This window comes from Dermacentor variabilis, chromosome 7, assembly GCF_050947875.1.
Source record: "Dermacentor variabilis isolate Ectoservices chromosome 7, ASM5094787v1, whole genome shotgun sequence".
NCBI lineage: Eukaryota > Metazoa > Arthropoda > Arachnida > Ixodida > Ixodidae > Dermacentor > Dermacentor variabilis.
In genome coordinates, this window is record NC_134574.1 from 165,273,938 (window position 1) to 165,291,818 (window position 17,881).

At 45.2% G+C, this 17,881-nt stretch overlaps 1 protein-coding gene across 2 annotated transcripts in view; it reads left to right on the forward strand.

The window, feature by feature from the left end:
* Acf (ATP-dependent chromatin assembly factor large subunit) overlaps positions 1 to 17,881 on the forward strand; it is a 64,731-nt gene that overhangs the window by 13,798 nt on the left and 33,052 nt on the right. Inside the window, exons 1-8 of one of the 2 annotated variants that reach the window (XM_075700165.1) lie at positions 4,660 to 4,885; positions 7,135 to 7,338; positions 7,842 to 7,932; positions 8,205 to 8,391; positions 11,061 to 11,251; positions 11,895 to 12,120; positions 12,231 to 12,362; positions 12,835 to 12,960. In XM_075700165.1, the coding sequence (XP_075556280.1) occupies positions 4,809 to 4,885; positions 7,135 to 7,338; positions 7,842 to 7,932; positions 8,205 to 8,391; positions 11,061 to 11,251; positions 11,895 to 12,120; positions 12,231 to 12,362; positions 12,835 to 12,960 (1,234 nt within the window). In that variant the 5' untranslated portion in view covers positions 4,660 to 4,808. Of the gene's footprint in view, positions 1 to 4,659; positions 4,886 to 7,134; positions 7,339 to 7,841; positions 7,933 to 8,204; positions 8,392 to 11,060; positions 11,252 to 11,894; positions 12,121 to 12,230; positions 12,363 to 12,834; positions 12,961 to 17,881 lie in introns of those variants that run through there. The other variant, XM_075700163.1, reaches the window with a different exon arrangement.

The following is a 17,881-nucleotide window of genomic DNA, read 5'->3' on the forward strand; positions in this document are numbered from 1 at the left end:
TTATATGGCATAATTGGTGATGCTACTGGCAGTCTAAGGTAGCAGAATTTGTGTGTGACCTTGGCTCTCTGGCTGGAAGCGGGGTTGCCTCGAGGCGATAGGTGCACAAGCTTTTGTTTGAAACTTCGGCTGTGTTCGCATCGTGCATCACTTTGATACTTCGCAGACAGGATCGTCAGTGTATGATCTGTCTGCCACGTTAATCTGTTTACAATGTCAAAACTTGGTGAGGGACCCTGTAAAGGTTGTCTGGCAACTCTTACTGTAGAGACTTATCATTAGTGCCGAATGTTCTGTGCATTGTTTTCACGGACCTACATAAGTGCTGCTGTTATCTGTTCTATTTAGTGAATTTCTTCAGATGTTTTGATATTCTTGATTTTGCTACCAGTGCCATGCTTTTTTTTTTTTTCAAGGCCTTTGGAATTGGCATTAAAATGGATTTGAGTGGCAGGAATTTCTGGCTTTCCTGCTCACTATGTACTGGAATTTTTTTTTAAAGTGCAATCATATTTGATTTCTGTCTAAGCAGCACATTAGCAGGCTTTACATTCAGTTAGCACTTATGAGTGATATGTTGCCAAATATTTTCAAAAGCTTTATCTGAATATTTGAACAAAATTGATTAATTATGCTAATTGATCATTTGTTCTCTTGAGTCATTATCATTGTCACTCTGACACATTCGTAGTCAATATTGGGAGTCCTTTGAATCAGAGTTGATAAGAAGCTTGTAATTTCCTGCATGATTCAAGAACAACATGCTCTTCTTGCGCCAGCCAGTCCACCATGTTGAAAAACAACAGAAGTGTGCAGGTCAGACACGAGCAACACGAACACATATGAGGTTTTATCACACCTTCTGTCGAATGCAAACAAAATCTGCCATGCAATTTCAATTTAACCAACTTATGTGTAGCCATTCCTGCCTGTACATGAGTGTCCTAGGTCTGCGAATTATCTCGGGAAACGCAGGAAATTATGACATGGTGTTACTTGGGCGCGGCAAGTGGTGTGCACAGGTTTTTTCTGGCATGACACCTAAAGGGTTAAGGAGGACCTCAGTGCCATGTATTCTAGCTACTCATACTTTTGGTTACATTTAATATACATAATGCGAACTCTCCTGAACTTTCCATTATGTTTATGAATTCAAGCTGATTCTGTGATTTTATTAATGTTTTGTCAAGGTTAATGAAAAGTACATTGTGTTAACAAAAGAATCTTGTCCTTCATTCTTTGACTGCACCTTTTGGAGTCTTCCTATTGAGATAGGACACCAAAGGGGTTCCTGCGTCAAGCAAGTTTAGAGAAATGTTCTTCATGCAGGCGAAGTTGGCAACAGCGATGTTGCTGAAAAAGTCACTCTGATCTAAAAACGGTGTATTGCTTGTTGGTCTGTGCTGTCCCAAGGTTGCTGTGCTTGTGCGCTGTGCTTAAAGGGCCCTGAAACACTTTTGGACGTAGCAAGAAAGCATTGCCAATCTGTCGTAGAGGCTGCTGTGAACATGTGAGCCAAATATTACTGCACTGCATGCAGCAGGGAATTTACAATCTTTTGTTGAAAATGGAGAAACATTCCATTGTCGTCATGCAGTGTCATCGAATGCAGCCAGCATACCAACACTATTGGCTGATTTGGTGATCGCGAGAACATTCTCAGCAACACATAATTGCTCATTTTAAGTTAAATTAATGAAACGTATATATGCTTGCGATCTCAAAAACACTGAAAAATCATTTCATTTCTGCACTGCTGGCTGCATATGCTGCGCGTGGCCTGTGATATGCGAGTGGCTTGCTTCGTAGCGTAGTGTGCCGCAGTCCCCACAGGGTGCCGCGACAAGCGCTTTTGCTGCATTTCATCGTAGGATGCCCTGAATGCTCTTCTCCTCATCCCTGCTCCGCGCACGGAGCAGTGGAGAGGGAGAGCTCTCTTTGCTTCTTCCCTGCGTAGCTTCCAGTGAGCTAAGAGAGAGAGAGAGAGGAAAGAGAAAGGCACATATCGGTAGGGTAACTCCACTAATACTTGAAGGAGTCGAAAAGTATTTATAGCATGAGATTTATTAGACATCCTTTAATAGGGAAGCCATTCTATCATTAGTGAGAAAAGTGTTTGAGGGCCCATTTAATAATAAGTTGTCCTTAACAAAAATGTGTGTGGTATACATATCCACGTGGATACATATGCACAAGAAGTGCTTATCTACCCCCGGCCTCATTCTTCCCTTTCACCCCTTCTGATGTTGTGTCTGCAGAAATTATTCGTGTTTTAATGTTCACAGGCTGGCAGGTATGAATATATCTGACTTTTATGGAAGGCATTTTGAGTCCTACATTCATATTTCTTTTTGACTGGGCTCAACATTAAAAATATAGGCAGATAGTACTGTGTGTTTGAGAGTCGGACACTGGTAGTCTACATTGCAGTTGAGATCAAGAGAAACAAGTGTAATCAGGCCAGTTATGTAAAGCTTCACTCTGGCAGAACAAATGCCAAGGGAAGGTAAACAGACTACAGTGGCAAAAAACTAGACGGAGTGATGATATTTGGAAATTTGTGGACATAAGATGAGTTCAGTTGATGCAAGGCATAGGTCAGTGGAGAGTTCTGGAAGATGCACTGCTTTCATTAAAACGGGGATTGAAGCATGAGATTACTGACCTGAAGGCTAATGAATCAGTAGCTGAGCCACAGTGCTGTGTTGCTTGCTTGGCAAGTCCCGTGTCTCTTATCTCTAACCATGTGCATTAACTCAGTAACACATTTGCCATTAAGGCTACTTTGTCATTACATGCTTACATAAATTATGCCTGCTAGCTGCCTTTGTTTGATGTATGCTTGTACAGTTTTTAGTGTTCCTATGTCCTCAAGATACCTTTCTGTAGCTTTTTGTCTGGAGTCCATTGCATAACTGATGTGTGTGTGTGTGTGTGTGTAATATTCCGAAACAGCACAGTGGATTATGAGGGACATTTTAGTTGGGGCTCCGGAATAACTTTGATGCCTTGCGGTTCTTTTAACATGCACCTCAGTCGTAGTGCACAAGCATTTTTGTATTTCATCCGCATTGTTGCCGTATCAACATGGTGATGCATTGCAACTAGTTCACTCAGCGCAGGCTTAGTGCAGATTGATTTCAAAGTATTTGCTGCACTTCTGAAAGAGCCATGTGCATGGAACTGGCATGAACCCCTTTGTTAAGTGCAGGGTAGATCAAATGAACCTTTTCAGCGAGTTCAAACTTGGCTGCATTTCTGCAGTAGTAATACAAAAAGTATTGTAATCTACTATTGTATGCGCATAAATCGTGTGGTACAGTCAAGCTTTTGTTATAGTGAACCTGATCATAATACAAAATTTTTTGGTTTTAATCGGAAGATCACGCTTAATGAAAAGCAAATTCATTAATGTATTGAGTTACTTTCACCTCTTTACGGTCTGTAAGTGTTAAGCAGAAATTTGTCCCAAGTGAGAAAATGGTAAGTGGGCTTACATATTGCTAGATGGAAGGATTTACCTGATGGCTATGTGTTTTTCTTTACGATAATACTGCATTGGCTAAAACACTTTATCATCATCTTCGTATGTGATGTTCTTACATTCTGCTTGAAAAGGGACTATGTACTGCAATGTTTCACAGGCCTTGAATGTGTACAGAAACAGTATCTGGAATTCCACATGGCCACTAGTACAGTTGGGGTGAATCAGCTGGACTAGAAAACCAATAGACTGGTGCGTCTCCGCCATTTGCCGCATTTGCACGAATGTAGCGTGAATTCACTCTTGCATTTAAACTAAACTTTCATGTTTCCATGCTCGTCAGACTTTGATATAGAAAGGACAAACTTCGTAGTTAGGATAAACATTATTCATATGACCAGCGTTGCGAATTCGTACCTTCTGTCGCGTAACGAAAAACACCCCTAGTCCATAACTACGTATATTTTGTTCTGGCTGGACTAGTGGGCAAAGCAAGGTCCCTTTTCAATCATTACAAGTCTCAGAGCCGTTTCGTGGCGAATAGCCGAATTGGTCATGCCACGGGCATTCTTGCGAGTAGAAATCTGCAGTTCGTGAAATGCTCATTTACTACAGTGTACTAGTCTATTATTTCCTAGCTATTTGCCAACCGGTTGGCTCCCTTGATGCCTTCAACGAAAAGGAATGTGAGTGAATGGAGTTTTTGTCGGGCCAGCTGGCCGTTTCATTTTAACCGACTTACGACAGTATTCACGAACAGCTGTATTCCTGCCACGGCGATCTTAAAACACCGCTTTTCTTTTTTTTTTGCGAACAAGGTAGGAATGTGAGGCAACAAGAAAGCCACTTTTATAAAATAGCGCTGTTGGTCGTCCTGTTCGTGCTCGTCCGCTTGTGGCAGCGGTGTGAGTAATTCGTCAGTGGAGAATATCTCATTCTGTAGCCTGCGGCACTGCGTCGCAGCCAGCCGTTCACTTTTTCATGGTCGATGGAAAAGCCTTTGAGGTTGAAAAGAGAAATAAAACAAAAACAGTTCGGGCAGGCACGCCATCTTGCATATCTGCCGCAGGAGGCGCAGTAAAATAATAATAATGAAAAAATCCTTGGTCGTCTGCGTTGCGCGGGTTCCCGCGCAACGGGAGATCACGTGGTACTTCCGGTCCTAGGAGCGCGCGGGTTTTCTGCGTCGCGTCCAGGCGGCGGGAAAAAAATGTCCGGCTAGTCGCGAAGTCGGTGCTGCTTTTCGAACATTTGAAGATTCGTGGGTGGTGTAATTTCGCCAGATATTCGCCTACCGCACAAACGCGCTTGTCGACGGACAGACATGGCGCTCGAGAGGCGCAAGCAGAGCCCGAAGCTGAAGCAGACGGCGAAGTCGTGCAGCAAGATAACCGACTTCTGGTGAGCCGACAATCCACTCGCGAAAGAAACGAAGCGCGACGCTCTGTCGTTTAGAAATGCATACGTGAAGGAGTTGATTCAAGTGCATGACTTGTGTTATTTTCGCTTTTGTCCGAGGGTTGGTTGGAATCGTATTTGGGCGCACACGGCGCATCGCCGTGTACACATCGCCGGTCACTCGTAGTAGTGTTCGTCGTGCCCCAATGGCGGCGAAAGCCGCGGCCGGTCTTGTTTGCACTGACTTGTGAGAAAACACAGACTGTCGTGGTCGCCGCCCGCGCGAAAGATGTGATGACAGAAATTAGCGTATTCGTAATCGCCTGGGCGGTGCCTGGAGGGATAAAACAGCGGCGCTGTGTGTGCGCGGCTTGCCTCCCCGGTGTCAGGTGAATCTCGAGTGTCCCACCTTTCGCGTTTTTCAATGCGCGCAGTCGTGGTCTCAGTCGTGCTGCTCAGCGGTTAAAACTGTGCGTTGAATTAAACGGTTTTGTGCTGCTGTTCTTCCTTCTGGCGTCGCTGCTCGATCGCTCGAGTTAGCATGTGCCGAGCTCCGATCGGTTTTGTGCGCCTGTCTCTCACTGATTTTTCGTACCGCGAGTCGTTTTGATGGCGGAAAAGTTAGGGAAGATGTAACCGACGAGGCTGGACAACGGGCGTTGTCTGCGGATCCGAATCCGCTTCATGTGTATGCGCGTTGTGTGTACTAGGTAACATATTTATTTATTTTACCCTCAGGGCAAATCATTACAGAGGGGAGTGGGTAATACATAATAACACTGAAAATACAAACAACAGCAGATAAATTAACAAGACATAGATAAGTTAGAATAAGTGATCAACACAATATATCATCCAATTGAAGTTTACACAAACTATTCAACATAGTTTATGTGTAACAGTACTACTGTGGTAGACATCGTGGAACAACATGCAGTGGTTGTTGCCAGCACCGCTAATACATAGCAGTGTTCTGGCTGCAAAGTCTTTTTTTTTTTTTCTATATTGTAAAACATGCACACGGTGGCGCATGCTGTTGACCTCTCGGTGCAATGTTTTTTGAAGGTTGGGTTGCTTCTGCAGCTGTAGCCTCATTAGGTATTTGCATTGCTATTGTCACATGGTGAAAGCAAGTGTGAGCTTTCACATGCTACTATTTACTCGGCATGATAGGCATGAGATGGTACGGTGTCTCCCCTGGTTTGGTTGGTGTTGCATTTATTTTTTTGTACTATGGCATGAAGTAGTGGCTGTGGGGGTAAGTGCAGCTGCGCATTTTGGTTCCATTTTAAATACCGCGTGCTCTGCAATGTTACTTGCAAGAGCAGCTTGCTTGTGCTCGAAGCTGTGCAAGCAGGTAACATCCATATGGGTTTCCTAGACTGCACACACATACATGTTGTCACACTCGGTAACAAACATGGCTTTTAAACAGCATGCTGCTGTTAGCACTGTCACATTAAAAAAAACTGTATGGACATGTGAGAACATGTGTGCATAAAGCTCATGTGATGAATCTTAGTGTGGAGAGAGAAAGGCAGGCAGAAAAATAGGTGAGAAGTGAGCCGCATTCACATAATTGCAACAAAAATATTTAATTTGAAATTACCTGCATATTGCAGGGGACAACACGACCTCACCAGTTTCTTTCAACCTTACGCTTGATTGTGAGCACCACTATAATGAAGAATTTGCCTGTTGAATGAAGTAGTCTACGCATCCCTGGTCATGGTCTGTTATATTAGAGCAAGGTTATGCCGAAGCACATGCACAACTCTGTTGCAAACTTACGTTGGCGACATTGACATGTAGTCAGTGACTCTGCTCGGGGTTCGGCTGCGGAGAATGAATAATGGTGACTTTGGAGGCGTTAATGGCATTCAACTACCTGCAACTATCTATTGTCATTACCGGAACTTCCAACTGAGAATGCTGTCTTGCTTTCAACAATGTCAGATCAGGAGTGAGCACTACTTTAATGTGTGCAGAAAAAAATAACAGGTTTAAATAAGATGTCTCAGCAAAGCCAGAGCAACTTGATTTGTATCTGCATGCTTATTTTGCCTTATTTAGTTATTTAAAACAAGGGATATTCTTGGTCCCTCTCAATTCATGTAGAAGCATTTGACTGCACAATTGGTGTTCAAATATGGTTTCACTTGAGCAGATAAATTTCAGTGCTTTAGTTCCGTTATTTCTCATGTCAAATGAACACGCCCAATAATTCTTTTTTTTTTCCCCCCATCTTACAGGAAAACGTGCACTGTTGCAGCCGTGGTGTCGCCCCCATCTAAGGCAAAGTCACCAGCCAAGGTCATACCTGGTTCTCCTGCACCCAGCACCCCTGCGTCGCCGCTGAAGAAGGCTAGTGGTCAATCCGTGCCTTCCGACAAGGTCAAGTACCAGGTCATCGACCCTGAGGGCAAGGTTCACACTGTCCCACCAACTGACGTCTGGTACATTCTATGGTTTCATCTTTGCTGTGTGTAATGCTTCAGCCATGACAACTTGCTCTTGTTCGTATTTTTAAATGGGTGGTAAGGATAAACTCTTGTCTAGATTTATGCAAACTTCTAGCTCAAAGTTTAGATGAACAACAAAGAAAGGACATGCACATGCAGGACCAAGTGCTACTTGCGAGTGCACAAGTCAGTCCAGAACATCTGCAACAGCAAACCAAATGGATAGTGCAGTTGCAAATGGCACTTTGTCAGGTGTATTTATGTTGGTTCTTTGAATTGTTAATCTGCACTGAATTCGTATGGTACAAAGACATGTCAACATGCCAGAGATGATACACTACTTTAAAAAGTGTATTTGTATATTTTAGCAGCAGGAAAGGTTGATTATTAGCAAAGAAAACAAAGGCCAAAATATCCTTTGAGTCATGACCAGTGATATTGCTCTGACATCACAGATTTTGCAGTGTTTTGTGACCGGTGCGCCTCAAATGTTGCAGCCGGAAAAAGAACTCCTTCACGAGAGAGAAGAATCGCATCTTCCTACGTCAGGCCACAGAGCTCGACAAAGATGGAATTTTGCGGGTTAAGGTACGATTTTTGCCCCCCTTTTTGACTTTGCTTCCAGTCTGAAAATCCTTTAAACGCCAGGCCTACTAGATGAAACCTCATTAGCCCTTTAATTAGCAAGATGAAAACCTGGTGCGGGTAATTCGTTTGTTGTGTTGTCATATGGCAATGTCCCTCCTATCCCACTGAATAGCTTTGGAACATGAAACTCCTTCTGTCGTTAACAGTTCCATTTAGGGTGGCAAAATATAGTCTGGTGGCCAATGTGTGCGCCATTGCAACATCTTCTGCAGGAGAAGACCCAGAAGAAGTACGGTCTGCATCAGCTCACGTTTGCTGACATCTTCACGGGCTCCTCCCCAACATTCACAGTGTCTCCCAAGAACAGGCCCTCAGCAGGGGCAGCTACACCTGGCTCGCCTGATGGCAAGGTCAGCAAGCCCCGGAAGTTGAAGCAGACCGGTAGCCCCAAAAAGGAGGGTGAGTGCCTTACCTCCGGAAATGCTGTGACCATTTAGGCTGTTTCATACACTGCTTGCTAATCCTTTGATGAGACGCTAAGGACAAAAACTTTGCTGTACATTAGTGAATTACCCTTTTAGAATACCAAAAAGGTCATTCTTACAATAATACCTTGGTTTGGGTGAGTTAGTACATCTTGACAGTTTTCATAAAGAACATGCTGAAGACGAAGTATTTGGTGACATAACTTTCTTGATGAAACAAAACACAAAAATTGAATGTGAAATAGTGGAAGCATATTTTATTAGGAAAGCAGGCGAAAAGTGCGTCAGCTATCTGTCTTTGGTTGTGCAAGAAAAAGAAGTGACGTTTCTCTTGAAATGTCTAGGCACATGAACTGATTGACCATACAGTCGGGTCTATGATCTGATTCATTTACCATCTTTTGTGTGTATGATGAGTTCATGATGTACCTGATGCGCAGAGCGTAAATAGATCACCGTTTGTGATAAACACAAGTTGGAAGTAGCGCCAGTCCTGTCGTATGTGTTCCTTCCGTCTTCGTCTTTAGCATGTTTTTTTTTTTTTTTAATGAAAATGGTCATTCTTACCTTGAGAAGTGGCCCGGCAAGCCAAGACACTACAACGAAAGGCAAGTGGCATCGCTGCCTTGAAGTTCCCGCACCAGCTTGCCATCACATTATGGGTTTCGGCAACGTCTGCTCAAGCCCAGTTAATCTTTTATTGGTAAATATAGACTGCACTGTAGTCTAAATAAGCCAAGAACTGTGCCACAGCGTCCAGAATACACAATAGTGCTTTGAAATCTGTGAACTGAGGTTATTAAAGCAGTGACACGCAACACTGAGGCGTTGTGCGCGGGCTGAGAGTATGTCAATGCGCTTGAGGTTGGCTCGCCAGCTGTTCAGAATCTAATTTGTGTCAGTTTTGGCCTCATACCAATGAGCTTGCTATCACTTGATAGATATGGCTCATATTCGAAAATATTTCCTTCTGTAATCATCTCCTTTTTATTCGCATTTGAGAATATTTTCAATGGTCTCTACCACTTTTTTCGAAGTTATTTTATTCACTGTGCATTTTACTAACCCCTCCTTTCTGTTTTCTTTTTGAATAAAGTAAGCACTACTCCTTACTATTCTAACTGGACTAAATCGGTTTTTTTTAACATGCTGATTAGAGAGTGACAGCATTGGACAACATGGTGTCAGCCCGTCTTGACATAAAACAAAGCTCTGTATCACTCAGAGAATTTTGCAAGGGCCCTCGGGGAAAACATGCAAAACTCGGGGAATCTGGAAATGTCAACTTGACTGTGCAGCAATTTTTCAAACCCCGGTCCCTGAGTGTTATAACCCACGAGGCGTGCCAAATCTGAAGCAGCAGGAATTTTTTTGCTCTTGGTTGATTTCTAGCAAAGATGTCGCTTGCGTACTGCAGGAAAACCCTGCACATGCGCACAGTGGGAATTACTGCTGTCGCCCACCTGCACCACCCGCGTTGCCATGGACATGTTAAAAACGTAACTTTGACCCCCATTTTTTTTTTCTTTTACTAATCAACCTCTTACTACCAAATTTTCGAAAATATAGTTTTGAAAGATTGTGTGATCAGTCTAAATGCTCGTCTGGGGGCCAATGCACACAACCAGCCCTGTATGAGTAAAGCCGGGTTGCACATATTGCGCGATAATTAGCAATGTGAAACATCCATGGACTTATGGCACCGTCTATGCAGAACTTAATTAAACTGGATATTCATACTAGGTTTTCTTTCGATGTGACAAATCATGGAAGAAGGTTTGTTGAAAATCTAGGTTCTTTATATCTGTTTGCGTGGCTCAGACCGCTTGTTTCCCAACATGGCAGTCCGGCGCAAGAAGCCTACACAATGCAGAAATATGGAGCTACTTATTGTGAACTCCGACTTCTAAAGCTATGATGTTGATTACAATATGAAAATGACATCAACGAAATGGCCATGTCACCTGTGAAACACTGATTATTCTAATCAAAATTGTTAATTAGCCTGCTAACTTTGTTATTTTTCAGATTATAAAGCTTTGTAAAAGTGTTCAGCAGCATATCGCCAGTAAATAGCATTTGTAATGCAAGCCTGGTAACATGTTACTTAGACAGAAAGAACTTGTTGCACTTTAGAAAAGTATCTGACGCTCAGCGGGCCAAAGCACTCAGTACACCTCACAGCCAAAGGGTTGACAAGGGATTCTAAACCTGGAAAACTAGTGATGCATTATGGGAGGTGGCTGTCTGCAGAGTTAAGCTGAACAAATTGTTGCAGTATGAAAGCTTTGCTTGGTGCATCTTCACATCTTTTCGGCACATTCGGCATCTTGTGCTCCCTGTGCTGTTTCTTTCTCCAGCAGCCATTGGTTGTCGTGATGTCTCAGTGGCATTCAACTGCCAGTCACGGGTTCATGTCCCGGCCACGGTGGTGGTCACATTTTGATAGGCAAGAATGCTTATGCACTTTGATTTAGATACATGTACACGTTAACGTCAGGTAGCCAAAATTAATCTGGACTCCTCGACTGCAGCATCTTTTATTCAGTATTCCTTGGAGTGCTTGTGTTAAAATATTTGGGGTGTCATTTTTTGTCTTTCAATTGAGGGTTTTTTGGTGATGTTTTGCCATGGTTTGTTTAGGAGCTGTTCCAGCGACTACTAATGGCAAGAAAGAGCTTGCCGAGAAGCCAAATGGCATTGCTGCCGCCAGTGTGGGCCATCCGTCGGCTGAAGAACTGGCCAAAGTAGCAGCCGAAGCCAAGGCAGCAAAGGATCGGGAGTTTGAAGAGCTTTTGAAGCTGAAGATTGCTCAGAAGGAAGCCCGGCAAAAGGTGTGCTGCCATGTTAATTGGGGTCGAGTGCATAACTTTCATCATCAACTTTTTATTTATTTTATTTCGTTTATTTGTTATGCTTGAAATTTTGACCAAAGCCGCATGGTGATTCTTAACCACCATCAATGGCGAGCCCTTTCTAATCTGGTCGTCTGTTCTCTAAAAAGTATGTGCACAATTTTGATAGTACAGTGGAATCTCGATAAACGGAAATCACTTAAACAGAACATGCCTCTTAACCTGAACAGCATCCTCATGGCTGGTTGGTTTTGTATTCATCCAATTGTATTCAGCTTTGTCTCTCAGTGAACGGAACTCCTGATAAACAGAACCAATTTCCCTGGAGTCTTGAGAGAGACAACTTCAGCCAGTGCACTGGTTTAAAAATAGTTGTAATAAAGCATTTACTAATTAAAGCATCAATTAATAAAGTTGCCTAACAATATAACTAAGGTTGATATATTTATGTAATTAAAGTGCTCCTTTAAGTTTGTGTTGGGCTAATGGCATCCTTGAGTGTCTCGTAGTTCTCCAGTTTGCTCTTTCCCATTGCGTGACTGCTGGCGTTATGACATGGTGCAAGTGACGCACTGCTCAAAGATCAGCCGTCTCAGGCATTGTTCTCCTGCCTGTTGCACAGAAAAAGATAGAGGAGCGGCGCCTACACGCCCAGTTCCTGACAGAGTGGAACCGTCCCCGTGATGACTTGGAGTGCGACGACTTGCGGGAGCTGCCATCCTTTGTGCCACTGCACTGCGCCATTCCCCCCAAGCACTTTGGGGACTTCATGGTTGTCCTCGAGTTCCTCAGCTTGTTCGCCCAGCAGCTGGACCTCAAGGACTTCTTCCCAGCGGGCGTCAGCTTCGGTCAGTGCTTCTGCCTCCTCAATCGCACCCAGCACACCTGTCTGCTGTGCGGAAACTCCAGCCAGTTGTGAACGCAGGGTTGTCCTTTCATGGCGTACCTTCCGTTTCAGATCTGCTGGAGCGTGCTTTGACGGAGACAGATGTCCTGGGTTCACTCAGCGACATCTTCCAGCTGCTGCTCACGGCAGTGTTCCGCACACAGGAGGAAGAGATGGAGCCTTCCAAGGGCAGACATCCGCAAGGTACGTCTCGCAAGCTATGACAAATCAGTGTGAACATTTCATTCAACATCGTGCGTAGTACCTATCTGTTGTGTCAGCATTTCAAACAAAGGCTTCTTGAACATGGGGGTCTCTCTTTCATCTTCTGGTTGGGCTTGAAGGAGGGCAAGGAATGGAGAAGCGCTGATATGGAAGTGTATGCAGAATGTTCTAGTTGAGGTTAAGCTGAAGATGGATGAATTTGGCAGGTTGCGTAATGCATGCTGCAGATAACCTGTGGTCATTGAGGTGAGCGGGAATGCAGTTGAGGGGCAGCAGAGGATTAGATAGGATAGAAATTTCTAGGCACAGGACAAGTTTGCCTGGCTTGGGGCCGATTGTATTGTGAGAACTCTGGTAGATCTCTTGAATTGTGTGCTGGATTTCAACGTAGGCTGATGGTGATCATGATGATGCCTGCCGCAAGAAAGTAACATGTGACTGTAATGTTCAGGGGAACAGAGTTCAGATGACGAACCTGAGGAGGAAGAGACGGACAGGGGCCGTGGCGCCCTGCAGGCCATTCGCAAAGCACAGCGAGCTGCGACAACAGTGTCCCTGAAACAGCAGCAAGTGCTCGGTGAGTCTCTTAGTAGGTGTGTGCAAATATTCGAAACTGTCGAAGTACAAATCAAATAGTTTTCGACAGCTTTAGAATTGTAAACTATGCTTAAACAGGAAATCGGAGCTAAAGTGCGATATATGTCATCCTTGCAGCCGTAGTAGACATACCGTATTTACCCGCGTATAACCCGCCCCTGCGTATAACCCGCACCCCTAACTTTGAACTCGGCGAAAAAAAAAAAAAAAAACTCGCGTATAACCCGCACGTTTACCTGAAAAAAAAAATGAGCGCTAGAAAGATGCAACTCACACTCAGTGATCATTTCGTTTTCAGAACATTTATTCAAACGACCGCCACCACGTCACTGGTTATCCGATTCTTAATCGTCGCCGCTCTCACTACTGCCATCCGAGGCTTCATCGCCACTCTCAAAGACGTAGTCGTCCTCGGAACCATCCAGACTATTACTGATCGCACATTTTTTAAAGCTTTTGCGCACCAAATCGGCCGGTATCGCTTTCCACGCATCCACGATCCACTGGCACAGCAATGGAATATCAGGCCTTCGCACGCGTCCCGTCGGTGTGAGGGCGTAAATGCCGTCGGCCATCAACTGGGCATACAGCCGCTTCACGTGTGCCTTGAACGGCTTGTTCAGGCACACGTCGAGTGGCTGTAGCATGGACGTCATGCCGCCAGGTATTATGACGAGGTCGGTGCTGGTCTCGGCAAGGCGAGCCTTCACCGCATCAGTGCAGTGGCCTCTGAAGGAATCTAGTACGAGCATCGACCGGCGTGCCAGCAAGGCACCTGGTCTTCGCTCCCAGATTACTCGAAGCCAGTCACCGACTCGGCCACTGTTCATCCACGAATTTTCTTCCGCACGCACAACGATTCCTGGGGGCAGTGGAATGCCAGGTGGCGTCTTGCGTTTGAAAATGACATACGGGCGCAGTTTCGTGCCGTCAGCCAAAGCGCATAGCATGACTGTGCAGCGCAGCTTGGCATTTCCGCCGGTCAGCACGCTGACTGATTTGGAGCCCTTTTTTTCCATGGTCGTGTCCATCGGCATCTCAAAGTACACAGGTGTTTGATCAGCATTTCCCACCTGAGACAGCAAATAGCTGTGCTCCTTCCGAAGTGCGATCACATATCGTTGAAAGTTCAACAACTTTTCCTCGTAGGCTTCAGGAAGCCACTGGCACATGGTTGTTCGCCGCCGCATAGAAAATCCATGTCTTCGCATGAAGCGCTGAAGCCATCCACGGCTTGCACGAAACTCACGTGGAATGTTCAATTCCCGGGCCAACTTCAGGGCTTCCATTTGCGCCATCTCAGTCGAAACAGCGTGGCCACGACTTCTCTGCTCCTCAATGAACTTCGCAAGCTGCGTCTCGAGGTGGGGGTACGCGCCAGTCTTCGGACCCCGAAACACTCGCCTGTTCCGGTTCGTTCCTTCGAGACTCTCTTTTTTCTTCCTCCAGTCGCGAATGCACGACTCGTCGACGTCATGCTGTCTTGCAGTAGCTCTGTTGCCGATTTCTTCGGCAGCGGCTATAATCTTTAGCTTCTCTTTCGCTGTGAAACACTGCCGTCGAGTCGCACTCATGATGCCAAAACAAAGCAGGCAAACAGTGCAAACTGGGGTAAGTACACTAAACAGCGCCTAACGCGAGGCTCAACAATGCTGGCCTTTCGTTGGCCCTTCATCGGCTTGACAAGCGTCGATGACGATGGGGATGGCGGACTACACGGGGAGGCCGCCGCACATTGCGGTGAAGCCGACCCCCCCCCCCCCCCCCTCCCAAGGAAAAAATTCGCAGATAACCCGCACCCCCACTTTTTAAACGCGTTTTTTCACATTTTGGTGCGGGTTATACGCGAATAAATACGGTACGCACTCGCGTGATGATCGCACCCCTGTATTTTGTCGTGAAAATTCAATTTTTTTCTTTTCCCGTCTAATGATCGCACCCTGAACTTGCCACAGCTATATGTCTGCCAAGTCTAGCTAATGATGATCGTGCTTACCATCTGTTGAATGCTGTCAAATGCTATGCGAACGACTCAAGACATACCAAGTGGTCTGCGCGCACCAAACATTCTTAAGCAGATGCCCCATTTCATTTTTTTCATCACTTTCCGCACTTCCATGAAAAAGAAAGCTACAACCAAACTTGCCTTGGCTTTATTATTTGTAGGCTATATAATGATTGTGGTCAACAACAACAAAAAGGCTTTTCGATTCTTCTCCTCTGCACTCGTGGGCACGCAACAAATCGCGAGCGGCTATGATAGTAGCCACGTTTACACTGATACATTAGAAGTGTACCCTATTCATATGCTGCCGCTTGTAACACAGCTAAGATAGTCGCCCACCCATAGCGGAAGCGTGCCGTATTAGGATAGTAGTGAACACAAATGCTGCAGTTTTCGCAGCGTGCCCGCCATGGGTTTTTATGTCACTGGCAGCTAAGTGTGCCCATCTCTGTTTCTGTCCCCTCAAAGTGGACGTGGCTACGTTATTGCCACAAACTTGTTAATAGTAACGATAATATTATTCCTTACTGATACGGAAGAAACTGTTTCAATGCATGTAATGTACACACGAGAGGGGGGGGGGAATAGCGTTCTGTGCGTTCAGCTCGCTTCACCGGCCGCCATTTTTGTTTTGGTGTCCCACACTGTTACAGTGGCAGCCACCTATTTGTTGACCTGTTGTCATTCCGCAGCAAATGCGGGATGAAATAGAAAAGTTTTCTTTCGCGCGAAATTTAACCCGCGTAATGTTCGCACCCCTGAATTTGCGTCAACTTTTTTGACAAAAAAAAGTGCGATCATTATGCAAGCAAATACAATACGTTACTTCAGGAGCGAGTCTTGACTGGCTAAATTGAGATTTGCACTCTCCGGGGAGTATGGGAACAAACTCCATACAGTCAGAACCCTCTTATAGTGACATCGGTTTCAACAACGTATTTGAGTTCCTGTACAAAGGAATGATCTGTGCGACAAAGGAATAATTATGTCCTGGTTATAACATGAGCTGTGCGTTGCGTGACCTTTATAACGAATGATTTTGGAGGCCCCAAGTTTTCGTTATAAAAACGTTAGACTGTATGCTGGATATAAAAATGTGCAGCTGATACATCGTCAATTTTCTTATGTGTTTTATGGCTAAATAAACTGCTTACTACAGTGCTTCTGTGCTGTATTATCAGTTATAATTAAATCTGACTGCTGGGCTTGTGCACCTAGAAAAAAAAAAATTCTCAAACAACAACAACAAAACAAGCCGTTGCAGAGTCACCTTTGTGCCACGCGTCCCGCACTGCATGCCTTTGTGCCTCATGCAAACCTTTTCCTTCCCTCTCCAATGTCAGTGCAGTTGACTCTTCTATCGAATGAGGGGGTGTCGATGCAGTAATGCATAGACAAGCTACCGTATTTACATGATTGTAAGTCGACCACTTTTTTGGGGGGTCGACTTACAATCGAAACCAAAAGATGGCCCTGCCAAAAAAGCGAGACCAGCGGGAGCTACAACGTAGTTACAATTTTATGTTTGCTCTATGGCCCTACCCGTATCTTTTCGCTATCTCGCGTGTTCTTTCGCTTTTCGGAAGGGTTTTTCAACATTTTTTAAGAGTTTTACAGTGCACGCAACACTCGTGGAAGGGGAAGGGGGTCGATAGTTAATGGAAGCGCCGCTGTTCCTATTTGTGGCAGCACCCTCAGAACGACGGCGCTTGCGGGGAGTATCGGTAGTTTATGAAAGAGCAGACACCGCTCGCGGGTTTCTCTCTCTCTGTTGAAAGGCATTGGCATTGGTTTGATGCGTTCCACATGAATGCTGGCTATGTGCTACTTCTATGCTTCCCCAGTCGTCATGAGTGCTCCAGGCCCACTAATAGTTCGGCACTCGTTCACAGCAGCGTTCAAGAGGGCTGCCATCCTTTACGCCGAAGAAACAAATCACTGCGCAGCGGGCCGCAATTTCCGTTTCTGAACGGGTGGTGCGAAAGTGGCGACTGCAGCGAAGCGAAATTTTCACCTGTGAAGGCAAGTGAGGAATTTCCCACGTGCCGAAGTGTGGACACTTTCCGGAGCTGTAGGCTAAGCTTGCGGCGTACGTCGCTGAAATGCGTGATCGGTCCCTGCCAGTGAAGTGCGACTTGGTCATGAAACAAGCCCGGATCTTCGCCTTTTAAGGTCCTGCTCCGCCGTGAGTGCGAGTGGCTCGCGGCAGAATACCGCGAAATTACGCCAACCGGACCTGTCAAAAGAGCCTTCCTGACGGCTGCGTGTGGTTGGGTGCATTCAGCGTGGGCTGCTGTTCCACAAGATGTCGTGGTGCGGTCGTTTGCCAAATGTGAAATTTCGCTGGACCACGACACGCTGTGTGACCACAGCAACGATGACAGCACTAGTGAAGACGAATAGTCCAGTGACCCATGTCAGCTACTAATAAATTTTCGTTATCGAATGCACCCTCGGGTATGCTCTCTCTCTCTCCTTTCTTTTTTTTTCCTGTCACGCGATATGGGGGGGTCGACTTACAATCGTGTAAATACGGTATCATTTTTGGCCACTTTAGGAATTAAGTCAGTTAGTTTCTCGCAAGCCCGACATTCCGGACTCTCAATTATTCAGACTTTTAGGCAGTCCTCGTTGAGTCCAAATTATAGGTCGGTGCCCCTAATCTGAAAGCACATGTGTTGCAGATTCTTGAATCTCTGTGGGCACTAGCAATTGCTTGGGATTGCATGATGACGTGTGCATACACGCTGGACCAATTTGTGCCATGAGATTAAATTTGACCTATGATCGTGCTTACCACTACTGTTTGGATGAGAGTGTGGCCTGCCTTTCTGTGCACAAGTTTGCTTTTGTTCGTTTGCCGTTGAGGCACTGTGACGATGTGTTATTTTGTTGC